We start from the raw sequence: 25,047 nt of genomic DNA, 5'->3' as shown, positions 1-25,047 counted from the left end.
ATAAAATTAAATTCTCTAAAGAATTAGTGGATTTAACTTGTAAACCAAGTTACATAAAATTCACTGTCCCTTGATCACGAGTGGGTTCGGAATTGCGATTCTATTATTGTCAAATATTCAATTTATTTAATTGTTTAATTTCGGAAGACTAATATACTTGTGCTTTAAAGTGACAAGCAATTACCTATAGACGTAACCCCGTTCAGTTTCAAGAATTTGCAAGCGCCCCATCGAAGTGCCATAATTTCATATTGTGTAATTGATTTGTCAGGGTTTTCACTGTCAAATCTCCGTAAACGTTTACAATATTTACTTTGTGCATGATGCCGAGATCGACAACCCCGAACATCCATTGGCAGATGGATTGAAAAAACGGTCGGCAATAATAGGCAAGAGAGTCAATGCAAAGACAGACACCTTTCCAGGTAGGTTAGACGTGCAGTGGGTGTCAAAAAGAAGGGGGTCAATACAAGTCAATAGACTTGGGGCTCTACATATTCGGACTTCCTCGCTAGACAGAATCATTAAGAGAAGTGCCGCACGTTAACACGTGCCACTTACTTACACTTTGAATAGCAGGTCAGTCTGCTTCGACTTAAAAGTCCAGATCCCGTGATCATCCCGAATGTATGGTGAGTTCCAGTATGTGACGCTGTTTCGTCAGGTAACCTTCAGCCCTGAAGCTCAAGTGCGAATTCAGTCAGAGCGAACACACCCATGTGTGACAACTGGGCTGACGCCGTTTGCCCGCCTGTCATATCCGCTCTAGCCTCTCTGTATTGGTGACACACGGTAAACGCGGTGTCAGTTTACTCCTCGACTCTCATATTCCTTAGCCGCAAATGTCAGAGATCCGGACCTTGAAGTCTGAATTCCGTGTGCTCACCATAATACTAACATGCGTCTGCCTTCGGGAGGATCGAGGATCGTCGATGCTCACTGCACTACTTTAGAATGTAAAAGACTGTAGAGAACATGGAAAGATAACCATTTTTTTTGTAGTGCTGTATTTTAATTTTCAAAATAACCTGTACACATGTCGGTTCCATTTTTGACACCGTTTTATTTTTCTTCTGGTCTTTCTCCTCACTGGGATTCTAACGTGGCGCCTTGACTAACTGCTGACATGGCTTTATGATAGAGTACCGATGGAGACTCAGCTCGAAGTGATCCACCGGTTAGGTACAGTAGCAGTCACGAGTTACTTACAAGTATCTCGTATTTGCAGCAACACTATAAGACCTTGAAATCATTCCTCATCTCAACTATTAGCTGAAAGTCTCACTCTGAACAAAAGGTAAGGTGACCGCAAGACGAGATTGAGAGCACATTAAAATATGCTGGTTTTGATCTAAAGTTATAAATTTGTTATACTGCAATTATGTTTAAGATACTTTTGTTATTCTTAATATAAAATTACTTTTTATTAAGAATGAAAAAGAAAAATGTGGACAGTGAAAACCTTTCCCACTATACGTTTTGTATTAACGTCAGTTTGGTCTTTCCTGGATTTGCTTCTAATATTCTGTTTCCAGTGATGCTTACTCGCAATATGCACAATCTCGTCCGACACTGCTAGTAATTAATTAATAAATTAACGCCATAATAGGAGGTTACTTATCAAAGAGCTTAAGTATGACGCTATAAGTTTTCACCAGGAAGTAACACGAAGCACATCATGATGATGTGTGCGGTGTTCCCAATCGACGCAGCTTCATTAGATCATATTGGCCATCAAATGTTGTCAGCTCGCACGCTGATCCATAAATCATGGAAACAGGTTCTGGCAATGCCCCTGTTCACTATAGGAGTCGAAACGAATGGATAAATGGTTAGGTGGTACGTAACGCGCAAAAATAGGCTAAATCATTGTTTTTTGGCATTGATTTAAATCACACGATTAATATGACATCTCTAGTATTGTTTGGTAGATTACCGAGCTTCTCCATGACCCTATTTTCTAGGACTCAAAAGGAATGCATGGTAGGTCGGTATCTCACAAGTAAGGATAGATTTTCCTCTTATGATTTCAATCACAAGATTAATATATCTCTAGCACTGTCAGGTAGTTTACCTCAGTTTTTGGGGCCCTGAAGACCACATCTGGGTCACTCATATGAATTGTGTTTTTTTTTCCTGCTGGATACTTGTCATACATTTAGCTTTATTTAATTTGAAATGATAAAACTTGTGTTACATCTCTTGAACAGACTGATATATATTATGAAAGGCGCTATAAAATAGACAAATGCATAGACATTTATGGAAAGTTGTATATTTATGGATATATAGAGTTATGGATATTTCTATATAAAATTAAGTTTGGGTGCTCCCTCTTTACGCGTGGGTTGTCGCAGTTATTTTTATGTGTGTTCACCCTGCTATACACTGGCACCACGTCCAAGTGGTATTTCGGTCTTGGGCCCGGAGTTTGCCAGGATAAGATCCAGTTGTCCCGCGACCCTGCTCTGGATTAAAGGGTTTACAAAATGAGTGGATGAATGGATGAAAAATTAAGATTGCAATATAGTTTACCGCCACGAATGCCACTAGAGTGCGCATTTACCGGAAAGACTCGAAGTTATGCACATGCGCCGTTTGCTTGGTTGCTTTCGGAAATACTGCACTCAATCTACCCAGCGCACTTTAGAATGTTCAACGGCTTTTAAGGAGCTCAACGCGAAGCCATAATGGGTAAGTGAGGTGTAATCCCGCTTTCCTTAATTTGGTTATAGTGGTGGCATGTCACGTCGGTAAGAACGATCACTTCTGAAATGACCCCGGTGCACAAGCGTCTCCACCATCTCCGGTCCGGTGCTTTTTTTTTTTTCTTCCATTCCGAAACTCTGCTTTAAATGCGCGTCTTCCTCTGACTAAACGTTACCGGCTTATTATTAATTTTGCTGCAGCCCATCAACTTGCCCTTTTGCTGCAAAATAACGCAGTCCAAAGGAGAGCCAGTGGTCTCGAAACTGCGTGCGTTAAATAAAGAGCGACTACCTCAAGGCATCTGGGCCTTCAAACCGCGAGCAGTTGAAACAAGCCGATGTGCGGACCAGAGACCACCGCTCCAACGCTGCTTTTAGCGAACGGACTGCGTCATTTTCGCAATGCTTCTGCTTGTTTTAACGAGCTTTTAGCTGTTAATTCTTCACGTTTGATTTCTAATTATTTAATCTTTATTTACTGGACCCCGAGATAGGCGCCACCCTCCCTCGATCTGATGGCTGAGTAAACGAGTTTGAAAAGTTAATAGTAGGATTATCTCAATTCACCGTATGTTATACCTGACATTGCTGTATTACCCCAATATACAATAAAATCACATAAGGGTGGCATTTTTACACCCATTGATTTATATAGTAAAAATCAGTTTAAAAACTTGGCACTCTATTATTTTTTAAACGAAACCACTTTTAAAAACTAGGAGACAATCCTCACTTGTGTATGCTGTTTATTCATCCATTACTTTGAATCTGTTCAGGGTCTTCCGAGGTACTCTGGAGCAAACTTGGACGGCAGCAAGAACAAGGCAGGGACAAGTCTTGTATGAGGCACTTGTCCATTGCAGGAGGCATCCGTCCAACCCCCTTACACTCAATTTTGAATGAATCACTCCTCTTCTTACACAATAATACAGATTTGGTGAAATCGTTATAAACGCCAAATTAAGTACTAATCAACACACACAAAATTGAAATAAATAGGTGTTTCCAGCTACATTTTTTAATAAAAAAAAATCTGGGTGCTGACACTGGCTGTAAATAAAAACAAACATTAAAAGTGTTAATTTAGGATGGCGTTATTTGGGGGGGGAAGGAGCTATATTCCATTTTCTTATTTCATGCTATTGTCTGGAATGCTCTGCTTCCTTAATTTTGAATGCATTTCCTAAAAATCTTGGGATAACTTCATGTACGTTGTATACAATATGTATTGTTATACAATAATGAAACTCAAAAACAACTGCACACAAGCTGAACATCATTCAGCTTTTTTCCTTAAAAATGGTTACCTAAATTGGGCCGATGAATCTAAGGTGTAATAGAAAGGCCGCCTCTTTGTGGTCTTTTCCCTTCAAATTTTATTCCTGCAAGTTACATATTGCTATGTTGCTTTCAATGCATTTGAAAAGGGATTTTTTTTTTCTACACGGTGTATTACATTTATACATCCACAGTTTTTGGATTTTATTGGGAGTGACTTGTAAGTTTAATTTCTTTATTGCCTACACAAATGGTAATGTCTTTCTTATTATGTGCCTTTCCTATGTCTGTCTTTATTATATAGTCATCTATCTATGTATTATCTTTTATAAAATGCCTTTCCTATCTACTATATGCCATTTTTATATATACAGTATTTATATCTGTAAAGTCTATCATATGCATCTGTTTTAGCATCATGCACAAAAGTATTTGTCTTTAATTGCACATACATTTTACTGTAAAAGGTGCCATACTCCAGACTGCTTGACTCATTTTCTCCTCCATCATTTCTCAGCTGTGGTTGCTGATAATGCCCCATTCCCGAGTGCAGCTGGTGGTGACAGGAGATGACTTTGGCTATTGCCCAAGGAGGAATCGTGGCATTGTAGACTGCTTCCTGCACGGGGCCATATCCAATGTATCTCTGCTAGTAAATGCTGCCTTTGCAAAAGATGCTGCAGAACTGGCGAAAAGGTGAGTCACCTGGTGGTGGATGACTTTTTCTGTCATTGCTTTTACACACCAAGTTTAATAATTAATTTTTGAAAAACCAAGACCTCACAGGGGAATTGCACCTAGGGGAGATGGCAAAGAAGTCAAAGTATTAATTATCTGCAAGTGTGTGCGTTGTGATTCTATCATTGCTCATTTTCCATTGCAGTATGCAACAACATTTATTTATACTCTGTTGTGCTGAAAGTGATTCATGGTATGTGCAGATCTAGTATGGCTTCATGGCAATTAATTCCCCTAACCTGAAAGTGCTTGTGTTTTTTAAGTCTGGAAACACTTTTTTAATGCTTAATAGTTAAAACTGCCTTGATGTGATGGTCCCTACAGAACGTGCTATATAAAAAAAAAAAAAAATCAGAAATCCAGGAGATATATCAATAATTTGTAGATTGGTTTTATGTTCATGTTTCCAATTAGAAGTTGTCAAGGAAGCTCACCTTAGCACTTCACTCAGGAAATTGCTAGTGTCATCTGGCACATAGAAATATAAGAAATCTGACAAATGACACAAGGTCATGTAGTCCATCAGGCTTTTTGTTTAGCTAACAGCATAGCTGTCCCAGAGTCTCATCTAGATCCTCCTTAAAGGTTGTCAAGGTTTCTGCCTCATCCATGTCTTTATAGTTTTTTCAGATTCCAACAACACTTTGCTTCAAGAACTGCTTCTTGGCTTCAGTCCTAAATATACTTCTCATTGTTGTTGATTACATGATTCACTGTTAAGGTGATAAAAATTCAGCTGGATCTACTACATCAATGCCTTTGAGAATTTTTAAGACATGGATTAGGTCCCCACAAAGTGTCCTGTGCTCAAGACTAAATAGGTTTAATTCTCTGAGCAGGTCGCAGAAGGCCATGTTCTTAAGTCCAGGGATGCATCTGGTTGCTCTCCTCTACACATCCACAACTGCTGTTATGCCTTTAATGTAGCATGGTGACCAGAATAAAGTACACACAATATTCCAGATGTGGTCTCACTAGTGTATTATATAGTCTAGGTGTAACATCACATGTCCTTTGAAATATAAATAACAGGCTTTATGGTATCCCCTAACATTTGCCTTTTTAATATCCTAATATGAGTAAAGAATAGAATTAGCCAGACCTCACCTTGTGACTTCTTCACAATACATACATAGTTTTTAATAATTAGGACATAAACTTCAAATACAAAAAATAATAAAAAAAAAACTACAGTATATAGTTTCTGAATGAAAAAAGGCCACAATAAAAAGGAAAGGGATCCATATTTGTCTTCTTCTGCATGAAGCTATGAATTTATAGAAATCATTGCAGCTCTGCCTTATATACCATACCTTTGTTAAGCCTGCTTAATTCTGATTGGGGTTGCAAGGGGCTGGAGCCTATCCCAACAAGAATTGGAAACATGGCAGGACGAAAACCCTGGACAGGATGCAAGGCCATACCAGGGGAACACACTTTTAGTGTTGCCAGTCTTCCCAGCCACCTTTTCATTTGCTATGGGAGGAAACCCACATGGACACGAGGAGAATGTGCAAACTCCACACCGATAGGAGGGACCTTGGGCCGCAATCCCTGGTCTCCTTACTGCAAGGTAGCCATGCTAATATGGCGTCACTATGCCACCCAGCTCCATCTTATAATTTGACTAATTGTATTTATTGTTCATTTTTTCCCATTTTATTTATTGATTTTTGTGGGACCTGATCTGTAAATCAACAGTGTTGTGGTGCATATACTTGCGTCGCGTCTATTTGTCATTGTTAGATATATTATTTTAAACAGTCACCACTACCACAAAACGGCAAGGCATCATACGACCATGAGAATTAAACCACACAATTCATGTAAATAATCACATGTACATAGTTTAAATTTCAATACACTTACCCAGTTTGACAAGAATTAAAGAAATGACTGGAAATAATGACATTTTATTCATTTGTTTTTACACCCTGCCATTATAATATTTATTTTTTTACAGTTTGACACTCAAGTCATTTTTTCCATATTGCGTATTTAGAAATGTAAATATGTCTGTCAGTGTGCTCTCTGAAGAGGGTGGATGCATTTGAATTAATGGTTCCTTACAAGCGCCTGTTTGTTTTTCCCAGTGCTCTGATCCTGTGTAGTGAGGCTGTGCAGTTGCTATGGTAAACAGGAGTGTGCAAGTATTTGTCTGTGAGAGGCGTGTAACAGTGAGGATTGGTTAAGTTACTTAGTCATAGCTGCCTTGTGCTGTTGATGACTTGCTAATCAACAAGATTTGTCCTTAAGACTCGGTCATGTGATATTCCCACTGTCTGTGAGGACTCTTCTGTGTCAATGTTTATGTTCTCAGGAGAGAAGAAACAACCATCACCGCGACTCATTCATAACATGACATTCTCAAAACTGTTTTATCATGCTCAGAATTGCAGAGGGGCCAGAGTCTGCCAGAAAGCATTGGGCCGAATACCGTAACTGTTCCTGGATGGGAAGTCAGTTCCTTGTTGCAAGTTATGCATGTATTCCAATTCAGGATGTCAGAGTTTCTTCTGGCATCACTGAGCATTACCCAAACTTGGCTGTGTAGAGCACATTCACTAATGCACCGTATGGGCGGAAAAATCAAAGTGTATGAAGAACCTCACATGAACACGGCAAGTACATGATGGAATGTGGGGATGATGGTGGAGTGCTTAGTTGTTGATCTTGTCAATGGGCCGTGTCAATTCATACACACAGCATGTCACATGTATTGATTACGTGCTGACATTCATGCACAGTAAAGGTCAATCCTTTTTGTGATTGCCAATATTTTGTTGACTAATGGAGCCGGAGCTGTACAAATGGTTAACTGTACAGTGAGTTTAGCTGCAGTCTTGGCCCTCTTTTCTTATTTCTATTCTGTTGTGGTACATAAAATGCAAGACATCAGACAGCTTCTCTTCTGTTTCTGAGGTCCATGACACCCACGTTCCTCATTGCCGCACTGGATTGTACTTTCAGATGAGCAATCATTGGTTGTCATGCACACAGAGCTCACCCCTCTGACTAAAGACAAAATTTTTGTCAGAGGAAGTTGTGCAATTAATAGAACTGATTGCTGGGTATGTCGCATTATATGACCAGCTCCCAGAGAGAGCAGTCAACTGTCACTGACTCGCTAGAATTACGTAAATTAATGCTATGACTGACAATTGCTGAAAAAGTTGCAAATTGTGACATGACCTTAATCATTGACATATCTTACTTTTGCATGCAGGCATAACATTCCCATTGGACTCCATGCCAATCTATCAGAGGGCCTCCCCATTTGTGAAAAACTCCAGAAGGGGTCCTCACTTCTTAACCAGGATGGGTTCTTTCATGGCAAAATGGGATTCAGGAAGATGTTACAGGAGATGCAGCTAAACATGTCAGAGGTAGTTATCTTATTTATTTTTTTTATTTTCACCTCCTTCCTTTAGAGTGTCGATGTGTGCAATGGGGAATCTATACAGTTAATACGTGTCGTTATGGAATTGGCTTAATTAAAATAACTGTCCTATATTTACTTTAGAAATTTTGGTCAAGGCTCTCAGTACAGCCTGCACCTTTTATTACAGAAAGGCTCTGGTACCACAAGATTTTATTTCTTTTCATTTCACATTTTTTGGTTTAATTAACAAAAGGAATAATATGCATATATAAAGTTTTACATGACAGATATAATGGTTGCATTGCTATCTCACACAGTGCCTTTCATAGTGTGCTTACTAATTAGATCCTTCCATTCTCAGAAACTGCTTTTTTCTTAGGAGGCAGTTGAACTTTACCTTGGCAGCAAGGCAGGGACCACTTATACGTTGGATGCCAGTCTATCACAAGGGACACCTGCTTATGCCAGGCCAAGCTAATTTAAGGTCATCAGCTAACCTAAACTACATATGTTGGGGATGTGAAAGTATTTTTTTTTGTTAGTTTAGGTTAACTCATGCCTCAGGGGGGCTCATAAATACAACTCATTCTTTATATAGTGCCTTTCACATGAAACAACCCCAAAGTGCAATATAAACTAGGCATTCTGCATTTTTGCACCTTAATGGGTTAATTGAAGCTTCACTATAAGAGTCATCCATTATAATAAGGTATGGTACCTCTTTAAGCCTGATCACTACCGAAAAGTGCTAGTAACTCTACCACTGTGTGCCTTCGTAAAGTTCTAAAAAAGTCATCTATTGTTACTATATAAAGCGTCTCTCACAGAGTATTGTTACACATGGTGCAGCATAATGGAGTCAGTCTAACTTGTGTAAGGTGAGGACTGTCACAGAGGCCATCCCAGCATTGCAGATCTTTTGATTGTGTTCACGGTCACAAACAGCTTTGCACAGCAGCAAAGTACAATATCATAAAAAATCCAGGGCACGCAAAATGGAGTAAGCCATGCAGGGTGTGGGCCTAGAAGCAGCATTTTGACAGATTTTGACATTTTTGAACTGAATGTCTCATTCGTACCGCTATTTTTAACTTTACTGGTAAATCACAGATGAACAATAAAAAGAAATGTATAAAAGATCCCATTTTGGGCACTTGTTACCACTCTCACTCCTTCAAAGGGCTACCCTATATGTTAAGGAGAGTGCTTGGGGCATGTCCAAATATCCATCTTACCAGTTCCTTGCATAAAAAGGTGTGAGAGGGTTCTCTTGGATGTCGCCAACAAAATCTCAACATATCCAGCATTAGTTTAGACAACTGAAGGCTGCTAACATTTTACCAGGCAGATATTCTCCTCTCTTACAGGTTTTAGCAGGGTAATTTCTTAAGTACCACCAACAAGTTTCTTGTGCTCACTCTCAGTAATTTACAAGATGTGATTCAGATTTTCTAGTTTATAGACTGACCTAAGAGCAGACCCCTACGGTGATACATTGGCTTTAAGTCAAGTTGAAACCCAAAACTGACATATTTGTTCTTACAGGTAGAACAGGAGCTAACAGCCCAAGTGGAGCTGTTCCAGGAGCTGACTGGTCATTTGCCCCATCACATGGATGGACATCAGCATGTGCACGTGCTTCCAGGTGAACCTAGCTAGGGAGGGGGTTGGGGTGTGTGCATGCATGTATACGTATTCAGTTTTTTTCCTGGATCTACCAGCACGTGTTAACCATCTCATTTGTATGTTCCTTTGAAATGGAGACATTTGGGTGATTTCCATAGTAAAACGTATACAATCAGGTTTGGAAGTTTATGAACCTTTTAGCGTAGTCATTAGTTTAGACATTAAAGATTTTATATGAACCGCCACTTTTAATGATTATATAGAATGAATATCCTAAATAATTGCTCCCCACACACTTTAGATACAATAACTTCACACAATCGCATCTTATTACTAGTCACCAATCACCTTTCTAGACAGACTCCACTTTATAAAACTCTGCAAGGTTTTGAAAGGCACTTTACTTGAGCAGCCATTTTCAGCACCTAGGTCAGGGCTTTGGCTTATTTCAAATGTAGAAACTTCATGGATGAGTCTGACGACACTTAAGCTATCCCCTAGCAACTTCATTTTATTAAAGGGTCTCTGACTTCAGCTGGGGCCTCATGTATAAACATTGCGTACGCACAGAAATGTTGCGTAAGAACTTTTCCACGTTCAAATCGCGATGTATAAAACCTACACTTGGCGTAAAGCTACTCACTTTTCCACGGTACCTCATACCTTGTCGTACGCAAGTTCTCCGCTCGGTTTTGCAAACTGGCGGCACCCAGCATCAAAGCAGTGCTACTGTTCCTGTGTGATTACTCCTTATTTTCATGACGCGGCTTTATAAATACACCGAAACTAATCGAATATTATTTGTTAGTGTAACGCATCTGATTGTAATTAACTTGTAACAATATAATGGTCCAGGGAACAGCCATAGTATTCCAAATACCATAACTGCTTTAGCGTTGTTACTCTCACTGCACCTTCCTCTTCTTCTTTCAGCTCCTCCCGTTAGGAGTTGCCACAGCGGATCATCTTTTTCCATACTACTCTCACTGCACAACTCGGAGTATTTATATCACTGTATCTGAGTGTGAATCACTGCAGCAACTGATCGGAAAGAGAATTATCGGTATACAGCTTCAAGGACACGCTGTCTCAGCCACTGCAAAACGTTTTAAAGCCTTTCCTGTACGGACCTCGCGGTTCAGAAACAGTTTAATCCCAAGAACTTTAAATGAACTCAATCAATTGCTCCTTGTAGAACTGTTGTACTTATAAGTACAATCACCCCACTGAAAACTTGCACTACAGTTCTAATATCGCACAACCTGAGCCACTTTATAAAGCGCATATTTACATATGATGACAATATCATTTTTAAGGTGAAATGCAGCAAAATATGTTTGTTAAATTATACCGATAAAACTAACTTCATTTAAATAATCTATATTCTTCACTGGGAGTGTCGTTAAGGATAGACTAATTAAACATGTACTACGAAGATATTTCAATGTTCTTTAAACGTTTTGAAGAATCGGCGCTAAGCGTACAGGTGGCGTAACGTCTATTACAGAGCCGATTGTATGGCGATCGGTTACTTGGGGAAAGAAAAGCACTGACTGCAGTGACGGCTATGCCAATATATATTGAATATAAAACAGAAAGAGAAAATAACAACTCAGCTAAAAACGTAGCGACAAATTTTGGTAAAAGTTAAATGCTTGTGTCATGAGCACGAGGCGGCTATGCAGTGTCTGCAATGGACATGGCCATCCACCGTACATAAGCTACCTTACTGACATTGACGGACGAAGGAGCCACCGATTCTTCCTCTGCCCAGTGTCACCACAAGACTAGAGCCGCCCCTGAGTACTGCTGCAATAAATTATTTCATCGAAGTGAAACACATGTTTAATAACGTGCTTTAACTCCTATTATCATGAAAATGACATCACGTATACATCTCAGTATTTTAGTTATTCAGAGAGCTGTAATATCCGATATATGAATGTAATGAATTCTGTGTCCAGTTGGAGGAAGAGAGCCGGTTTAAGAAGCAAGTAGTGATTCACACACATAGAGCACATAGAAGATCAAATACAAAACAAAGCATTTAACGTGCTACTTTAATTACAATGTGATTTGAGAAACTGGTTAATTAAACAATTTTAAGATGAAGTTTATGATGTTCTACTTTAATGACAAAATAAACTACGTGATTAAAATGGAAATGTCAAGATTGAAGTTGACATTTCGTGCTTTTTTCCCACTGTGTGCCTTTTTTTCTCTGTACCCTAATAAGCTTTCATATGACACTCAGACAGTGGGCTTACAACTCGGCTTTTCACGGCGACTTTGATTTGTGACTTCTTTTTTATTTCCAGCACTGTGCGATTTTGTGAATGTGAGCTTTCAAGTTTCTCCAACACGCTATGTCACTCGATCAACTTCCTTTTGTTGATTATACCACGGTTTATTTGAACAAATAGTATGTTTTTCCTTTGCCTCCACTTGGTATTCGCTGAAATTCTTACATTTCCCCCGTGCTTTTCCCATTGTCTTTTCACAGAAGGCTGCACTTAAGGGCGATTTATATTGATTTGCATATTCAAAGGGGCGTAATTCTGGGAGGAGTTGGGGCGTTACATAAAGCACGTGCACGAGCGTTAGTTTTCACGCTGATCGGGATTTATGTAGCGGAAGAACGTGGAAGTTGGAGTATGCACAGATTCCTGCATCTGGATTTTTCTGTGCGTAAGCACATTTCGGCTTTTGTGCTTACGCCATGTTATAGTGCGAGTTCTACGCACGGCGTTATACATGAGGCCCCTGGGCAGGATGTTTTTAAAGGTGTGCTATTAAAATTCTAAAATACTCAATTATCATTTTTTGGACAACATTATTTGCCCATTAAAGTTTAGTTTAATGTAGTGCCTTCCATACTTAGAGTTCTATTTTAGTAGTGAGACTGAATTTTTATACAATGTCTTTTGCATCAGCAGCATAAGGCAACTGTGTGAAGTGGGGATAGTGGACAGTACTGATCCTTAGCATGTCATTTGGGATCACTGTTATCCAGTATATCAGATTAGTGTCTAGCTCTTGAAGTAATATCATCAAGCTCAATCCTACATTACTGTATAGTACTCTCACTAGTATCTATATAACTTATTCTTTCATCTTTAAACTGGCTTTAATTCACAGTAGTCATCACTTCTAGAATGTGAAACCACATAAAACAATTAAGTGGGTGGCCATTAAGTGGGGTACCATTCAGTGCCGTATACTTGTAAATAAGAAAATGAAATGCATGAAAACATATGTACTGACCTGCACGGCCTGCTGCCTTTGTGACCCTCACCTGGATAAGCAGTTAAAGATGATGAAATAGAATGACAATCTTTACCAAGTGCCATGCATTGTGGAAGATTCAGTTTTCTTTGTATTTAAGTTAGACCCTACCTTAATTACAGATTGTGGGGATGTGCCAGGCTTTACTATCTGCTTCTAGTGTTCACTTGGTTCCTTGCCTGTGGTTTGCTTTTGGGTTCTATCTTCTATCACTGCTGAACACAACAATAAATAATCATGGTGAACTGACCAAAGATTGAAATTAGAACAATATAGAAAAAAACTGACAAGAACAGGCCATTCAGCTCAACAAACCTTGCCAATCAGTTACCTACCCAATTCCTCCAATGCAACATCAAGTCGGGTGTTAAATGTCCCTAGTGTCTTTCACAGTGCTTGATCAATTGTTCCACATGTCTGTAGTTCCCTGTGTGATGAAAACATTGTAACGTTTGTGCAAGATTTACCCTTAACAAGTTTTCCATCTGCCCATGTGTTCTTGTTGAACTCATTTTAAACTAACTACTAGCATCTGATGTACTCATTTAATTTCATAATTTTAAACTCTTCAATCAAGTCACCTCTGAATGTACTCCAAGATGACAAGTCTTGGATAATGACAAATACATTTTTTTAATAAGAATCTCTAAGAAAAAACAAAACATAAAGCTTAAGAATAATACACCTGCTGTCTAGTAAACTTAAAGGTTAAACCTCACTTTCCAATTTCTTTCCCAGAAGTGCGAGACATCTTTGCTCGAGTGCTGTCATCTCACCAAATCAAATTCACACGAGTTCCCATTGAGCTTGGACTTCACGGCTGCAGCTGGGTTGAGCCCCACCTTAAAGACTTTTACCTGCAAGTGGAGAAAGATTCACTAAACTCTGTTGAGGTGTTTATAAAACATGACATCAGGTAGGATGTTAAAATAAAAAGCAAGTTTCCACTCTTGTTTCATCCTGTAGGGCAAAATAGTATGTTGGAATTGAGGCATGGGATAAGGATCACGGAGACAAATGCTGTATATCCATCTATCTTAATAAATACTCCTCTGTTATATGTCATTTGATTTGGAATTCAAAAAGCAGTGCTAATATTTGTGATGTGCCATTTGTCAGAATGAACAATGCAATGCATTTTATTACTACACGCATTACAAAGTACTGTATATTGCTAGAGATGGTGCGCTACAAAAATTAATGCTGAAAATGTTTAACAGAGAGCAACCACCAGATGGACAGAAATCAGCTTATCCACTTTAAGAAAAGGAAAGAGTTGGTGTATTCGTGTGTCCATCTTGTTAGGGTTAAGAAGAAACATTTAAAATAGGCAGAATGTAGAAGGGTAAAATAAATTGAAAAATAACATACAAAACAAGGGCCTAAAATTAAGAAAATTGGGCTTATCGACCTGCTTTGTTGTCTGATGTTATATGATGGCAACAGCAGCATGGTAGTAAATTTCTAGCACCTGTTTGGGTCATGTGAATGAGGATTTTAGCTGCAATGCTAACGACTGATAACTTCACATGGTGGGCAATGGATGAGTGAAAATAATCAAGTCACATGTCGGGTTAAAAAAGTCCCAAAATGACTAAGCTAGAGTCACTCAACCAGGTAAAGGCAGTACCAACCACTGCTGCATTACCCTAGCAAAACATTTTTGATTGCAAGAGTGGTCAGTTCAATGTGTGACACTAAGAGGAAGCAGTAAAATCTGGAAGCTCTGTCCAAAGAGGAAAAGGCCGCCAAGGGAGAAATTGATCGGGTCCGTACTATAATACCAGACCAAATGGAGAACCCATGTATCAAATAAAAAACTAAATCTACATTGATTACTTACATTTCAAACCATTTTAGAGAGGTAGCACAGCTAGTCTAAAATAAAAAGAGGTTGGTTTTATTTAAGTTCCCAAAAAGAACTGTGATGTTTTTAAGTGTTCACGTTGCTATAAATTTGAAGATCATTACATTGCATGTTTATTAAAATACAATGTTAAGCTTATAGCACTACATCATAAAAGGAACAGATCCATAAGGCAGTTTGGAATGGTATTTATTGTGTAAGTCGCTGTATAAAACACTTGCAGGACATTCTGGGATAGTGTTCAGTTTAAATGGTACTAGGTAAAGAATACTACAATGACTTGGTAATACATTTTACTCATCTGCTCTATAAAATCTGCACTAGTATGTGCAAAGTATCTTCTATTATGCCAGGTGTTCTGAAACACAGAAGGTGGGAGTTCACTGACTTTTTCCGTCTCTTTTAAAAGTTTTTAAATAGCACCATTCAACAGTTTTTTTTTTTTTTTTGGCTTACACGCAAATGGAAGTTTGGTGATTGAATTTAAATCGCAAGTTTATAACCCCATCACCAAACTTCCACTCTTCACCAAACTCTACAATGTTGAAAATGTCAGGTAAAATGGATTTTAACACAGTGTCTGTGAGAAAATCAAAGCTGATTTTTATGTCTTAATATGACAATTTTAATTAGAAAATTATGCTTTTTTTGTGTGGTGTACAGCTGGTGGATGACTACATCCCTACAAAGATTGAACACTTTCGAACTGAGATGTCTTCCCCGAGTGCCAAGACTTACTTACAACACTAACTTCTGAACCAATTGACCTCTCCTCTTCAAACAAGATGCAGAGTGTTTGCCTTGTTAATTGCTTCTCGACAATTGGTTTTGGTTCTCCCCAAAAACTGTCTAACCTGTCCAACTGTAACTGCCATAGACATTTGTTTAAATGGAAGTTTTGAAGTCTGCTCTGTTTAGTAATGGGAGCAGGCTGATTGAATTGCAAAATATTTTGTGTTCTGTAGTTTGAGATACTTTATTTAAATGTATGCACACGTACACTCAAATAAATGTATAACTGTTTGCCCTGCCAGAGCATATGCTTGTTGGTTAAAGGAAAGAAATGACCACACAGGCACAAATACCACAGTAGATCTGTAAAAGTTGGCATTCAGTCAACCCTGCAGCAGTCTGTCTGTGCAGCGTGTTTATATTATTAAATGCAAAGTGTTTAGTTTCAAATTAAACATTATAGAAGTTGTTCATTTGATTGAGTTTTCTATTCATTTTATTCTATATTTATGTGTAGATAATGATTTAATGAACTTGATTCTATATAATTGTACTGTAGAATTGTTTGTAATCTAAAAACCTTCATTAAGTAATTTCTTGCAGTATTACTGCAGTGTATTATACATGGAAGTATGGGAAGAACAAAATTTGACAATTTTGAAAACATTACATTTGAAAACTCTTGCAGCTCACTCTGTTTTGAACATTGATCAGACATGCAATTTTCTGTGGATGACAGCAATGACAACTGACATCACTTGCTCTGATACTTGCGGGGAGCCCAGACTGCAGACAGAAGCTGTGACCATGTTTTTTTAGTCTATGGCTCTGCCATATTATAAATTAATTCACTCATTACCCCTCTCTCTCTGCTTTTTCAGGTGGCCTGATGCATACATTGGCCTGACAACCATGGGAAAAAATATGTCTGTAAGCCGACTAAAAAATGCCCTGCAATGTAGCATGGACACAATTTTACGCAGGGAAATCAGAGCAGATGCCACTGCACCATCGTTGATTGGCACCCCCCTGCAGCCCCGATGTGTTACCATGGAGCTGATGGTCCACCCAGGTTATCCTAGCCTCCCGGAAGAAGGCGGCTGCGGAGAAGGCCCAGATGACTTTTCACAGTCTCCAGAGCGATTGCACGAATTTCATACCTTGAACAGTTCTGAGCTGCTAGAGTTTTACAAGAAGAAGAATTTGCAAATTTGTGCTTTTAAAGATCTTTATAAACCACCTTTTTCACTTTTAAAGTGAGCTGGTCTTTTAGGAACGATTGAAGGCAAAAAAAAAAAAAAAATTCTCACCTTTCAGGTTTTGCACATAGTTATTACATAACTTTTCTAATTTATAAAGGTGCTGGTAACAGGTTGATAAATACTATTTTTTGTTAATCTATACAGTACAGCATTTCAGTTCTTCACAATTTGTTTTGTATTGACTTGTTAGTCACCCTACTTCTCCTATGAAGGATTGTTTTGAGGCAGTGTTGAAACAAGAACATGTAAATGGCAGCGGTTGTGGGCTAGGTTCAGTTCTTTCTTTTAAGTTGACTGCCTGGACTGCTGTGCATATTTAGTTTACCTGGCAAGCCCCTAGTTCTTTCTCTTGACTTAGAATGCTACCAACCATTCATTGCCCTTCAATTATAAACACACACACGCCCCACTAATGTAATGCACCATTCTTGTTTCTTTTGATCAGTATTTGCTACTCTTGCTTGGCACACACTTCTCCTCCTACTTTACTTTGTTAACCTGAAACAAACTACAAATGATCTCCCCAATTGCAGTTGGTTTAGCAAACTTACACATCCACACTGCTGCTAATTGCTGTATCATGGGAGATAGTAATTGTGACAGGGAAAGTCAAGAGTACATGAAGTGGACAAAGGACTTCATGAAAAAGGGTGTTGTGAAATTCTTGAGCTTTCTCTCTTGGCTAAGGTGAACACACTTAAGGAAACCACAGTGTCTTCAAAGAGTTTATGGCAGATGGTCAAATTCATTTCATATATTTAGCTATTTAATATTTATGTATTACAGTATATATACACACATTATCCAACCCCAAAGCAATTTTTTTTAAAAGAAAAACATAAGTAAAATGTATTCCAATTTTTATGAGAATGCAAACTCTTTATACTCTCAGCCAGTGGCACAATTCTGTATATAAATTATATGGGGTGGTCAAGATTTACGATGTAATGCACTTTATACCAACAGCCTTGTCTACACAAGGGAACAAGGTTGTAATTGACAGAGTTTCTTCATTATCTATGCCCAACATCCCTATTTTTCAATGCTTACCCTTCCAAACCACACAAGGATAAAGGAACTTGTGTATGTGAAGTACTAAATCATGGGTTGTTGATAAGTGAATGCCTGTAAGTGGTAACCTATGTTAGAAGTAGTATGCACATGTGTGGATAAGACTGTTGCCGAAAAGGTAAGAGTTTCTCCCCAGCTGTGTCCTGTTTAATCATGCTTACGGTCCTGCTATCTTGGGGTTCAACATATCTTGGTTGTATTAAGGCAATAGCTGTACATGCACATACAGTATATCATGACAACACCACCTAGTGAACATTAGTGTGCTTTATTTGCATGCCAGTTTTTCCGTTAAACGTTACTTTGTCCACTGCACTTCAGTGAACATGCAGTTTCCAGAGACAGTTTAGGTATGAAGAGTCTGTTTCAAGCTTTGTGTGGCTGGATAACCCCACAAATGAATGTCTAAAAGGCTGTCTATTCCTCTGTTCACCAAATGTACTTGACAGGCATTCTGGCCGTTTGTTTACCACAGTTAAGGAAATGAACAGCATTGACACAAGTACTATTTTGTGTGAAATTTATCCAAAGGAAAATGTGATTGAGTTTGTTAACTACTGTTCAAGCCTGAATGCCTGTAATGTTCACTACACGAACAGAGTACACAAGTCCTGGTAAAGTTAACTCATTTTAGGAAAAGAATGAAATTTACCTTAAAAACAATAAACACAGTGTCTATAAATATGTCTTGTGATGTTATGAAATGTGTTTTAAGATAGAATGCTACATTTCCAAAACGATTGTACCTCAAAACAGTAGCAAGACAACTAACTTCTAAAGTATACTAATATTTTACAATAAAAATACTACTGTGGCACAGTTGCAGTGGGTAGCATGGCCATGTCTCTTTATGTTTTTCCCCCACATGCCAAAAGACTCACAATTGGCCCCATCCAAGTGCAAGTTGGAATAATGTGTAAGTGACCCTGTGTCCATGTCACATTTCTGCCATGTGCTGCTTACTGAATGGGTCTGAGAATGTTGTTAGTACTATTATTAAATGGGCCTTGGCTGACCTGACAAAAAAGATTCAAAAACACTTAATTTGAATAAGTGGCCCTATTTAGGGTGTTCATAAGCAATGTAATGATTTACTTCATGAGGCAGAAGTACATAATAAAACAATGAATATTTGCATCAGATATTTTAAATACATACAATTTGTGCTTCAATTTAAAATTCTTAAAGTTTAAATGTTTTCAACTGTAATAAAACATTATTTTCCCCCTCAGTTAGAGAACTATAGAGGGCCATTTCCCCACTGAAGTATAAAATAACATTTGTAATCACTGACCTTATAATAGTCTAAAACACCACCCCAAATGCAAATTTTGGAATTTGTCTAACCTTCTAGGAGTGTCTCTTTAAACAGCCGTGACATCTCTGGGTCCACAGTTCTTGAGGCTTATCCTCCAATTAGCTGTGAACCACCCAATCTCACTGAGATTGCACAGGTGATGAACCAGTTGAGAGTAGTGAAGGCTGCAGGGATCTGGGATGAACTTCTCCAAGCAGGTGGTGAGGCTGTTGTTCTGGCATTGCAAGCAATCTTTGCTTCCATTTAGGAGGTAGGCATCATCCCAACCGACTGAAAAATGGAGCATGGTTGTCTCCATCTGACCGCATACCGACACCGAGGGTTTCTCATTGGGTGCAAACATGAATATCAGCAGAGTTCCTTTGCAGACTTTGTCGATTTTTGGAAAGCAATTCGACTCAGCTGATCAAGCTGCCCTGTGGGACATCCCCGATACTTGTGGGATCCCTCCTGAAGTTTCTGGATATAATAGCCGGTCTGTACACTGCTGCTGTGCAGAGTGGAGACAGTCTCTCTACGTTTTTCCCATTTGATTCTGGGGTTCATCAGATGTGTGTTCTGTTCCTACTCTGTTCAGTGCTGTGGCGCATCCATTGGAGAAGAAAGATTCACTGATCTTGACTTTGCCAACAATCCTGTAATCTTTGCGGTGTCAAGGAAGGCTCTGATCAGGGCTCTCGAAACACTGAGGAGTCTGAGTGTCCTGGACAAAAACCAAGATCCTGGCCTCTTGGGCACAGCTATCAGCAGTGTGTCTGTCTGTGGCGAGAGCGTTGATCTCGTTGACAAGTTTACTTATCTAGGCAGTGACATTCATGTCTCAGAGGACTCTTCCTATGAAATCTGTAGATGGATTGAGGGAGCATGGGGAAGTCATGAGGTTGCTGGAAAGGGCTGTGTGGCGCTCATGCTATCTCTGCAAAAGGACAAAGGCCCAAGTTGTTAGAGTCCTGGTGCTTCCTGTCTGCTATGTGGCTGCGAGACATGGATACTATCCAGTGACCCGAGATGAAGACTGGACTCCTTTGGTACTGTGTTCTCTTCGGAGAATCCTTGGGTACTGCTGACTTTATTTTGTGCTCTGAATGAAGGACATTAGCTGCATTGTGAGGGAACGTCAGTTACAGCACTACGGCCATGTGGTGCGATTACCAGAGGGGGATACGGCTTGCAGGATACTCACAGCTGAGGACCCAAGCGGTTGGAGCGGGCCAAGGATACATAACACACGACTGTGCAGACAGATGGCCATTTCCCAAGGGTGGGGCTGGACTGTGTGTCTGCCTGGGGATCTGTTTCATCACGTGGTGGGTATGGCAACACACTGTACCAGCTCATGCTGTCCAACCTGACCAGACCTGGAGTGGTTCTTAGAGGGCGAGGACCACACCAGTAAAGACACAAATATCAAAAATATATTCGTGATCAGCAACCTTGAAATAGCGCAGCATGACACTCCACCTGCCAATATCACCAATCCCCATTTTGTCTAAGTTTTGTGAAAAAGAATCACTTTGACCACTTGTCATATATAATTTCAAGTACATTTTATTTTTGTTAAATGGTGTAATTTTCTGCACAAACTATGGTTCAAAAATAGCCTAAAAATTGGTGTGTTTGTGTATAGAGTGTGAAAAACAGGGGAAACCCCAAAATATTTGAGGTTATATAAGATGAATCAATCATATGTGGGGTTACCACCGAGTCAGGAGGTGCCAGACAAAAAAAACTGAAGTGATTTAAAGGGGTTCAGAGGGAATTCTTATAGACACAATATAAGTTGTGGAATACAACTGTCTTTAACATTGGCCTCAACCCACTGTTTTTATACCAGTCTTTAGTTTTAATAGAAAGTTTGTTTGGTAACCTAACGGCTGCAGGACGAAAATCTTGACCAGTAAGTCAGTAAATGGCAGAAATAGTTACACTACATATTGTCCCACAGTGTTCAGATGCAAGTGACTTGCACCAGAAAAATGCATAAGAGGTTTCATGTGGACAACCCACCCTTCTCAGCAGAAAATAATTACACTGCCACAGTGCACAACACCACCTAAAAATGATGCATTTTTCAAGAAAAAAAACTCAACACACACCTTTCATTTTGAATGCAAACTAAAACAAACTAATTTCATCTCGAATGTCAATACTATTCAAGTGTTGACTACCGAGATGAGATGCAATAAATATGAATGCAAGATGAGTTAATAGGAATCGCACATTAAACCAAAAGATTTGTTCTTTACAGTTCATCTCCATGTTACCGGGGGACACTCCCTAATAATGTAAAACCAATTTACAGCAGAATTTCTGACTACTCACCAAAAAAGCAGAAGTGAAGCTTTTCAAGAAGGGATTCCAATTAAAGGAGTGAAACCAACTATCAATTACAAAACTAGTGAGAACAACATTCAGTACCAACATGTATGGATGTAATGTTTTACTTAGCAAGAGCAGACATGTAAAGTAAAAAGGTTAATAAAAACAAAATGAAAAACAAAAAAATAAATTACCCTTTATGTACTAAGTACTTGAAAAGAGTAGTAGTGCACCTGCATAAAATTAACACAATTGAATTGTGAAGCCCTGACCACAAAAAAATAATTTTCCAAAAATGTTTATGCCAGAGCCTATTAAGGTAAAAGTAGATGCAGGACAAGAACCCAACCCTGCACAAATGTACACATTCATTGTCATACTTTAGACTCAGGCAGGCAAATGTGTATTGTTTGTATTATTTTTTTTAGGAAACCTACAAAAATATGAGTATAACAAGTAAACACCATACAGACAATGGGTTATGAATCAAAAGTACTGGCACTTAAGGACAGCAGTGCTAACAACTGTGTCATCATGCTGTCTACAAATCTATGTAACGCACAGGCAACTAAAACCAGAAAAAAAAAAGTTTCCATAGATCGTTTGTGTCTAAATAAATCTGTGTTTATTTCTTTATTTTTACTCTAAAATGTTGTGAAAATAAAGCAGAGTCAGTCACAAAATTTCCCCCAAATGCAAATTCAGCATTTCATTGATCGATTGAACATCTTCCAATTTTTAATATGCACCAGTCTTGCTCCCCCAAAAAGGCATTTTCCAAAAACTTAATAAAATACATGTTGCACCTTAGTCGTTCAGCCTTTTGAACACATTCTTAAGTGCTAATTGCCTCTCTGTACAGTTTAAGTTAAATGCCCCACATATTGCATATAGGTGACGCCAAGGACCAGTATTTATACAACATATTAAATTTATGTGGCAAGTAACCTCAAGACAAGAGTGTCAATATTTGCTTTATTGAAAGGTGGACTTGAAGCAGCTATTTTCAGTTGCTCTTTTCGAAGAAAGACTATTTAATGGCCACATAACGAAATTAATGCAATTACATCTAAAGTCTCAAGCCAGACTTCTTGCATCTCTTTTGCAGGGGGTAATGTTAGCTGTTACACGTCCCATATTGTCTATTGATCTTTGATCCCAGTGTCGCCTGTATAAGATAAACTTTCTAGAAGCCTTAAAAAAAAAAAAAATTAGAAATGTTTGTCTATAAGTGGGAAAAAAAAAAGCCTCGCTATATAAGTGAAGCTTTTTGCTCCTTAAAACAATATCCATCATTACTGTGTAGTATGTGCTATTTATCCCCCAAAAATAATGAATCTATTATGTAGTAAACCGTAAAACAAAATGTATTGTTATTGTGTGGTTCCAATCAATAATAAATCGATTATGTAGTATGAGTTTCTCCCTTATACATTCCTTTTAGTTGTCTACTCCATAAGTATTTACTGTAAAAAGCTCTATACAATTTTATACAGTGCATGTCTTATAAAATATTACTGTATCCAGTTTAGTATTTGTACGTGCTCTTTGGAATGTTTTAATGCTTTCTTAGAAATCCTGAAAGTAGCACCCAAATTACAATAAACTGCTTAACATTTGAGAGTTTTTATATTATTTCTCAGCAACTCTATTTACCTGTAAATCTAACATGGCACACATCAACATCTAAAATGCGGTGTGTAATTGTGATAGTAGCAATCAAGCAAGGCCAGATATGCCCTGTGTCAAGTCACCTTACACACCTAGGAATTTGTGCTGTCCTACCAGAAGTACTCAGCACAATGGAACCTTCAAGCTTCTATATAAAAATTACCGCAATTTCTTCACATCTATTTTAAAACATGACAATAATGTTCAAAGTAATATTAAAGTCAATCAATATACTTTGTCCAAAATTAATCACAGGGATGGTACAGCTATCTGGCATTTCAGTGCTGCAGAGAAATATCTGAATAATTTGAACAGACAAATGTAAATTAGCTAAGAGTCAAGCCTTTTAGTGATATGTAAGGGCAAAAAAACATTTAAATCTTTTCTGCACTAATTAATTCTTTACATTTATACAGCACTTTTCTCACTACTCAAAGCATTACCTCGCAGGAAGGATCTGGGACGCAACTCCATGATATCCTTACTGCAAGGTGGTGGCAGTGCTACCATTGCGCCACCTGCTTGGATTAAATCACTATCCAGCATTGAACTATGGCACATCTGAGTCGGAAAGGAACACAGAGTTTGAGTCTTTACACTACTATATTAAACTGTGGAGAGATATATTGAAAGGAAAATTGATGAGAGATGGTAGCTAAAAAGATCTGTAGGTACTCAAACTGTTAAATGTGTCTTTAACAAAGTGTCTGCTTTATAGCTATCTTGTACAGCACATTTCAACTAATTCAAGCAAAATTGTATTTGCTAATCACCAAATCAAGTGCTCTGCACTTCTATATAGGTGATACTGTAAGCTCTGTATTTTGATGAAGTTGTGTAAGCTGCACAAATTCAGAAAGATTGCTTGAATTACCCTAAAACACAATGGGGTCTCATTTCAACTAATTTATACTCAAATCAGGGAAAGGCAAGAATATTAAACATATACAAGACAATCATCATGTAAGACTGGTAAATATGCTAAGGACAGCATACTTGTAAAGGCTTCAAGAAAGAGAGTAAAGTGAAGTGAATACATAATTGTAGGGAAAAGCTAATTAATAATATAGTTTAAAGCAAAATTAAATGATTCATCACTATTCTGTAACTGCCTATCAAGCTTGGATTTTAAATGGTTATGAACTAAGCTCTTAATGGACAATCAAACAAGTATTGAGAGAAATGTCTGTTTTTTCTTGCAGGATTATTTTAATGTTTAATTAAAAATTATTTTATAAATAGAATCTAAGCAAAATTTTCAACAGTGAATTCTCATAAATATGCAGGGAAAACATCCACATTAATGAAAATTATAACAACTAAAGGGGGCAACGCAGAAAAAGACTCACTCATGTTGAATATAAGTTACAACCACGTCCAGGACAATTTCCAATGTTAATGCCGAAAAGAATTAAAAGGAATATGAGAAAATAGGTGCTCAAATGTTTTAGTCTTACAGTGCTGCAATTCTAGACCTGTCCAGGAATACACATTAAAAAACATTTACATCACTTAGGTTTTAAATTACGTTTTGACGGTTCTCTCAAATTAATACCATACTGTTTTTTACACTGCTAACGTATTTGTCTCTCCAAGTCATCCTACTCAATCACTAAACAGGTCACAGAAAAATCATTAATGCATTCAATCTACAATATTATGGTCATTGCCAATTAAAAAAAGTTTAGTTTTTTCCTTTTTATTTTGTCGGCTGAAATTAACACATTCCAAAAACTAAATCACTGTTAAGCAGAACACCACAAAGGATGTACACAAAATGATAAACCTGA

The 25,047-nt window shown here is 38.2% G+C and overlaps 1 protein-coding gene across 3 annotated transcripts; it reads left to right on the top strand.

The window, feature by feature from the left end:
- The first annotated feature begins 568 nt into the window (after positions 1 to 568).
- ydjc (YdjC chitooligosaccharide deacetylase homolog) lies at positions 569 to 18,786 on the top strand. 3 transcript variants are annotated; one of them, XM_039771548.1, is made up of 6 exons: positions 569 to 1,297; positions 4,504 to 4,682; positions 7,951 to 8,110; positions 9,652 to 9,751; positions 13,756 to 13,933; positions 16,498 to 18,786. In XM_039771548.1, exons 2-6 carry the CDS (start codon positions 4,519 to 4,521, stop codon positions 16,874 to 16,876), a joined length of 981 nt encoding a protein of 326 aa, XP_039627482.1. In that variant the 5' UTR covers positions 569 to 1,297; positions 4,504 to 4,518; the 3' UTR covers positions 16,877 to 18,786. The 3 variants fall into 3 exon arrangements, with proteins under 3 accessions (XP_039627482.1, XP_039627483.1, XP_039627481.1); XM_039771549.1 differs by lacking the exons at positions 569 to 1,297; positions 16,498 to 18,786 and adding exons at positions 1,967 to 1,983; positions 15,548 to 16,090; XM_039771547.1 differs by lacking the exon at positions 569 to 1,297 and adding an exon at positions 2,582 to 2,694.
- Positions 18,787 to 25,047: the final 6,261 nt, after the last annotated feature.

The sequence above is a fragment of the Polypterus senegalus genome, chromosome 12 (assembly GCF_016835505.1).
Source record: "Polypterus senegalus isolate Bchr_013 chromosome 12, ASM1683550v1, whole genome shotgun sequence".
NCBI classification, from domain to species: Eukaryota; Metazoa; Chordata; class Cladistia; order Polypteriformes; family Polypteridae; genus Polypterus; species Polypterus senegalus.
This window is presented reverse-complemented; position numbering and strand designations above follow the sequence as displayed.

Coding starts and splice junctions, on each gene's coding strand:
- ydjc (XM_039771548.1), top strand. CDS start 4,519: ATGCCCCATTCCCGAGTGCAGCTGGTGGTGACAGGAGATGACTTTGGC. Junction 9,752..13,755: donor GCATGTGCACGTGCTTCCAG/GTGAACCTAGCT, acceptor TTTCTTTCCCAG/AAGTGCGAGACATCTTTGCT. Junction 13,934..16,497: donor TTTATAAAACATGACATCAG/GTAGGATGTTAA, acceptor CTGCTTTTTCAG/GTGGCCTGATGCATACATTG.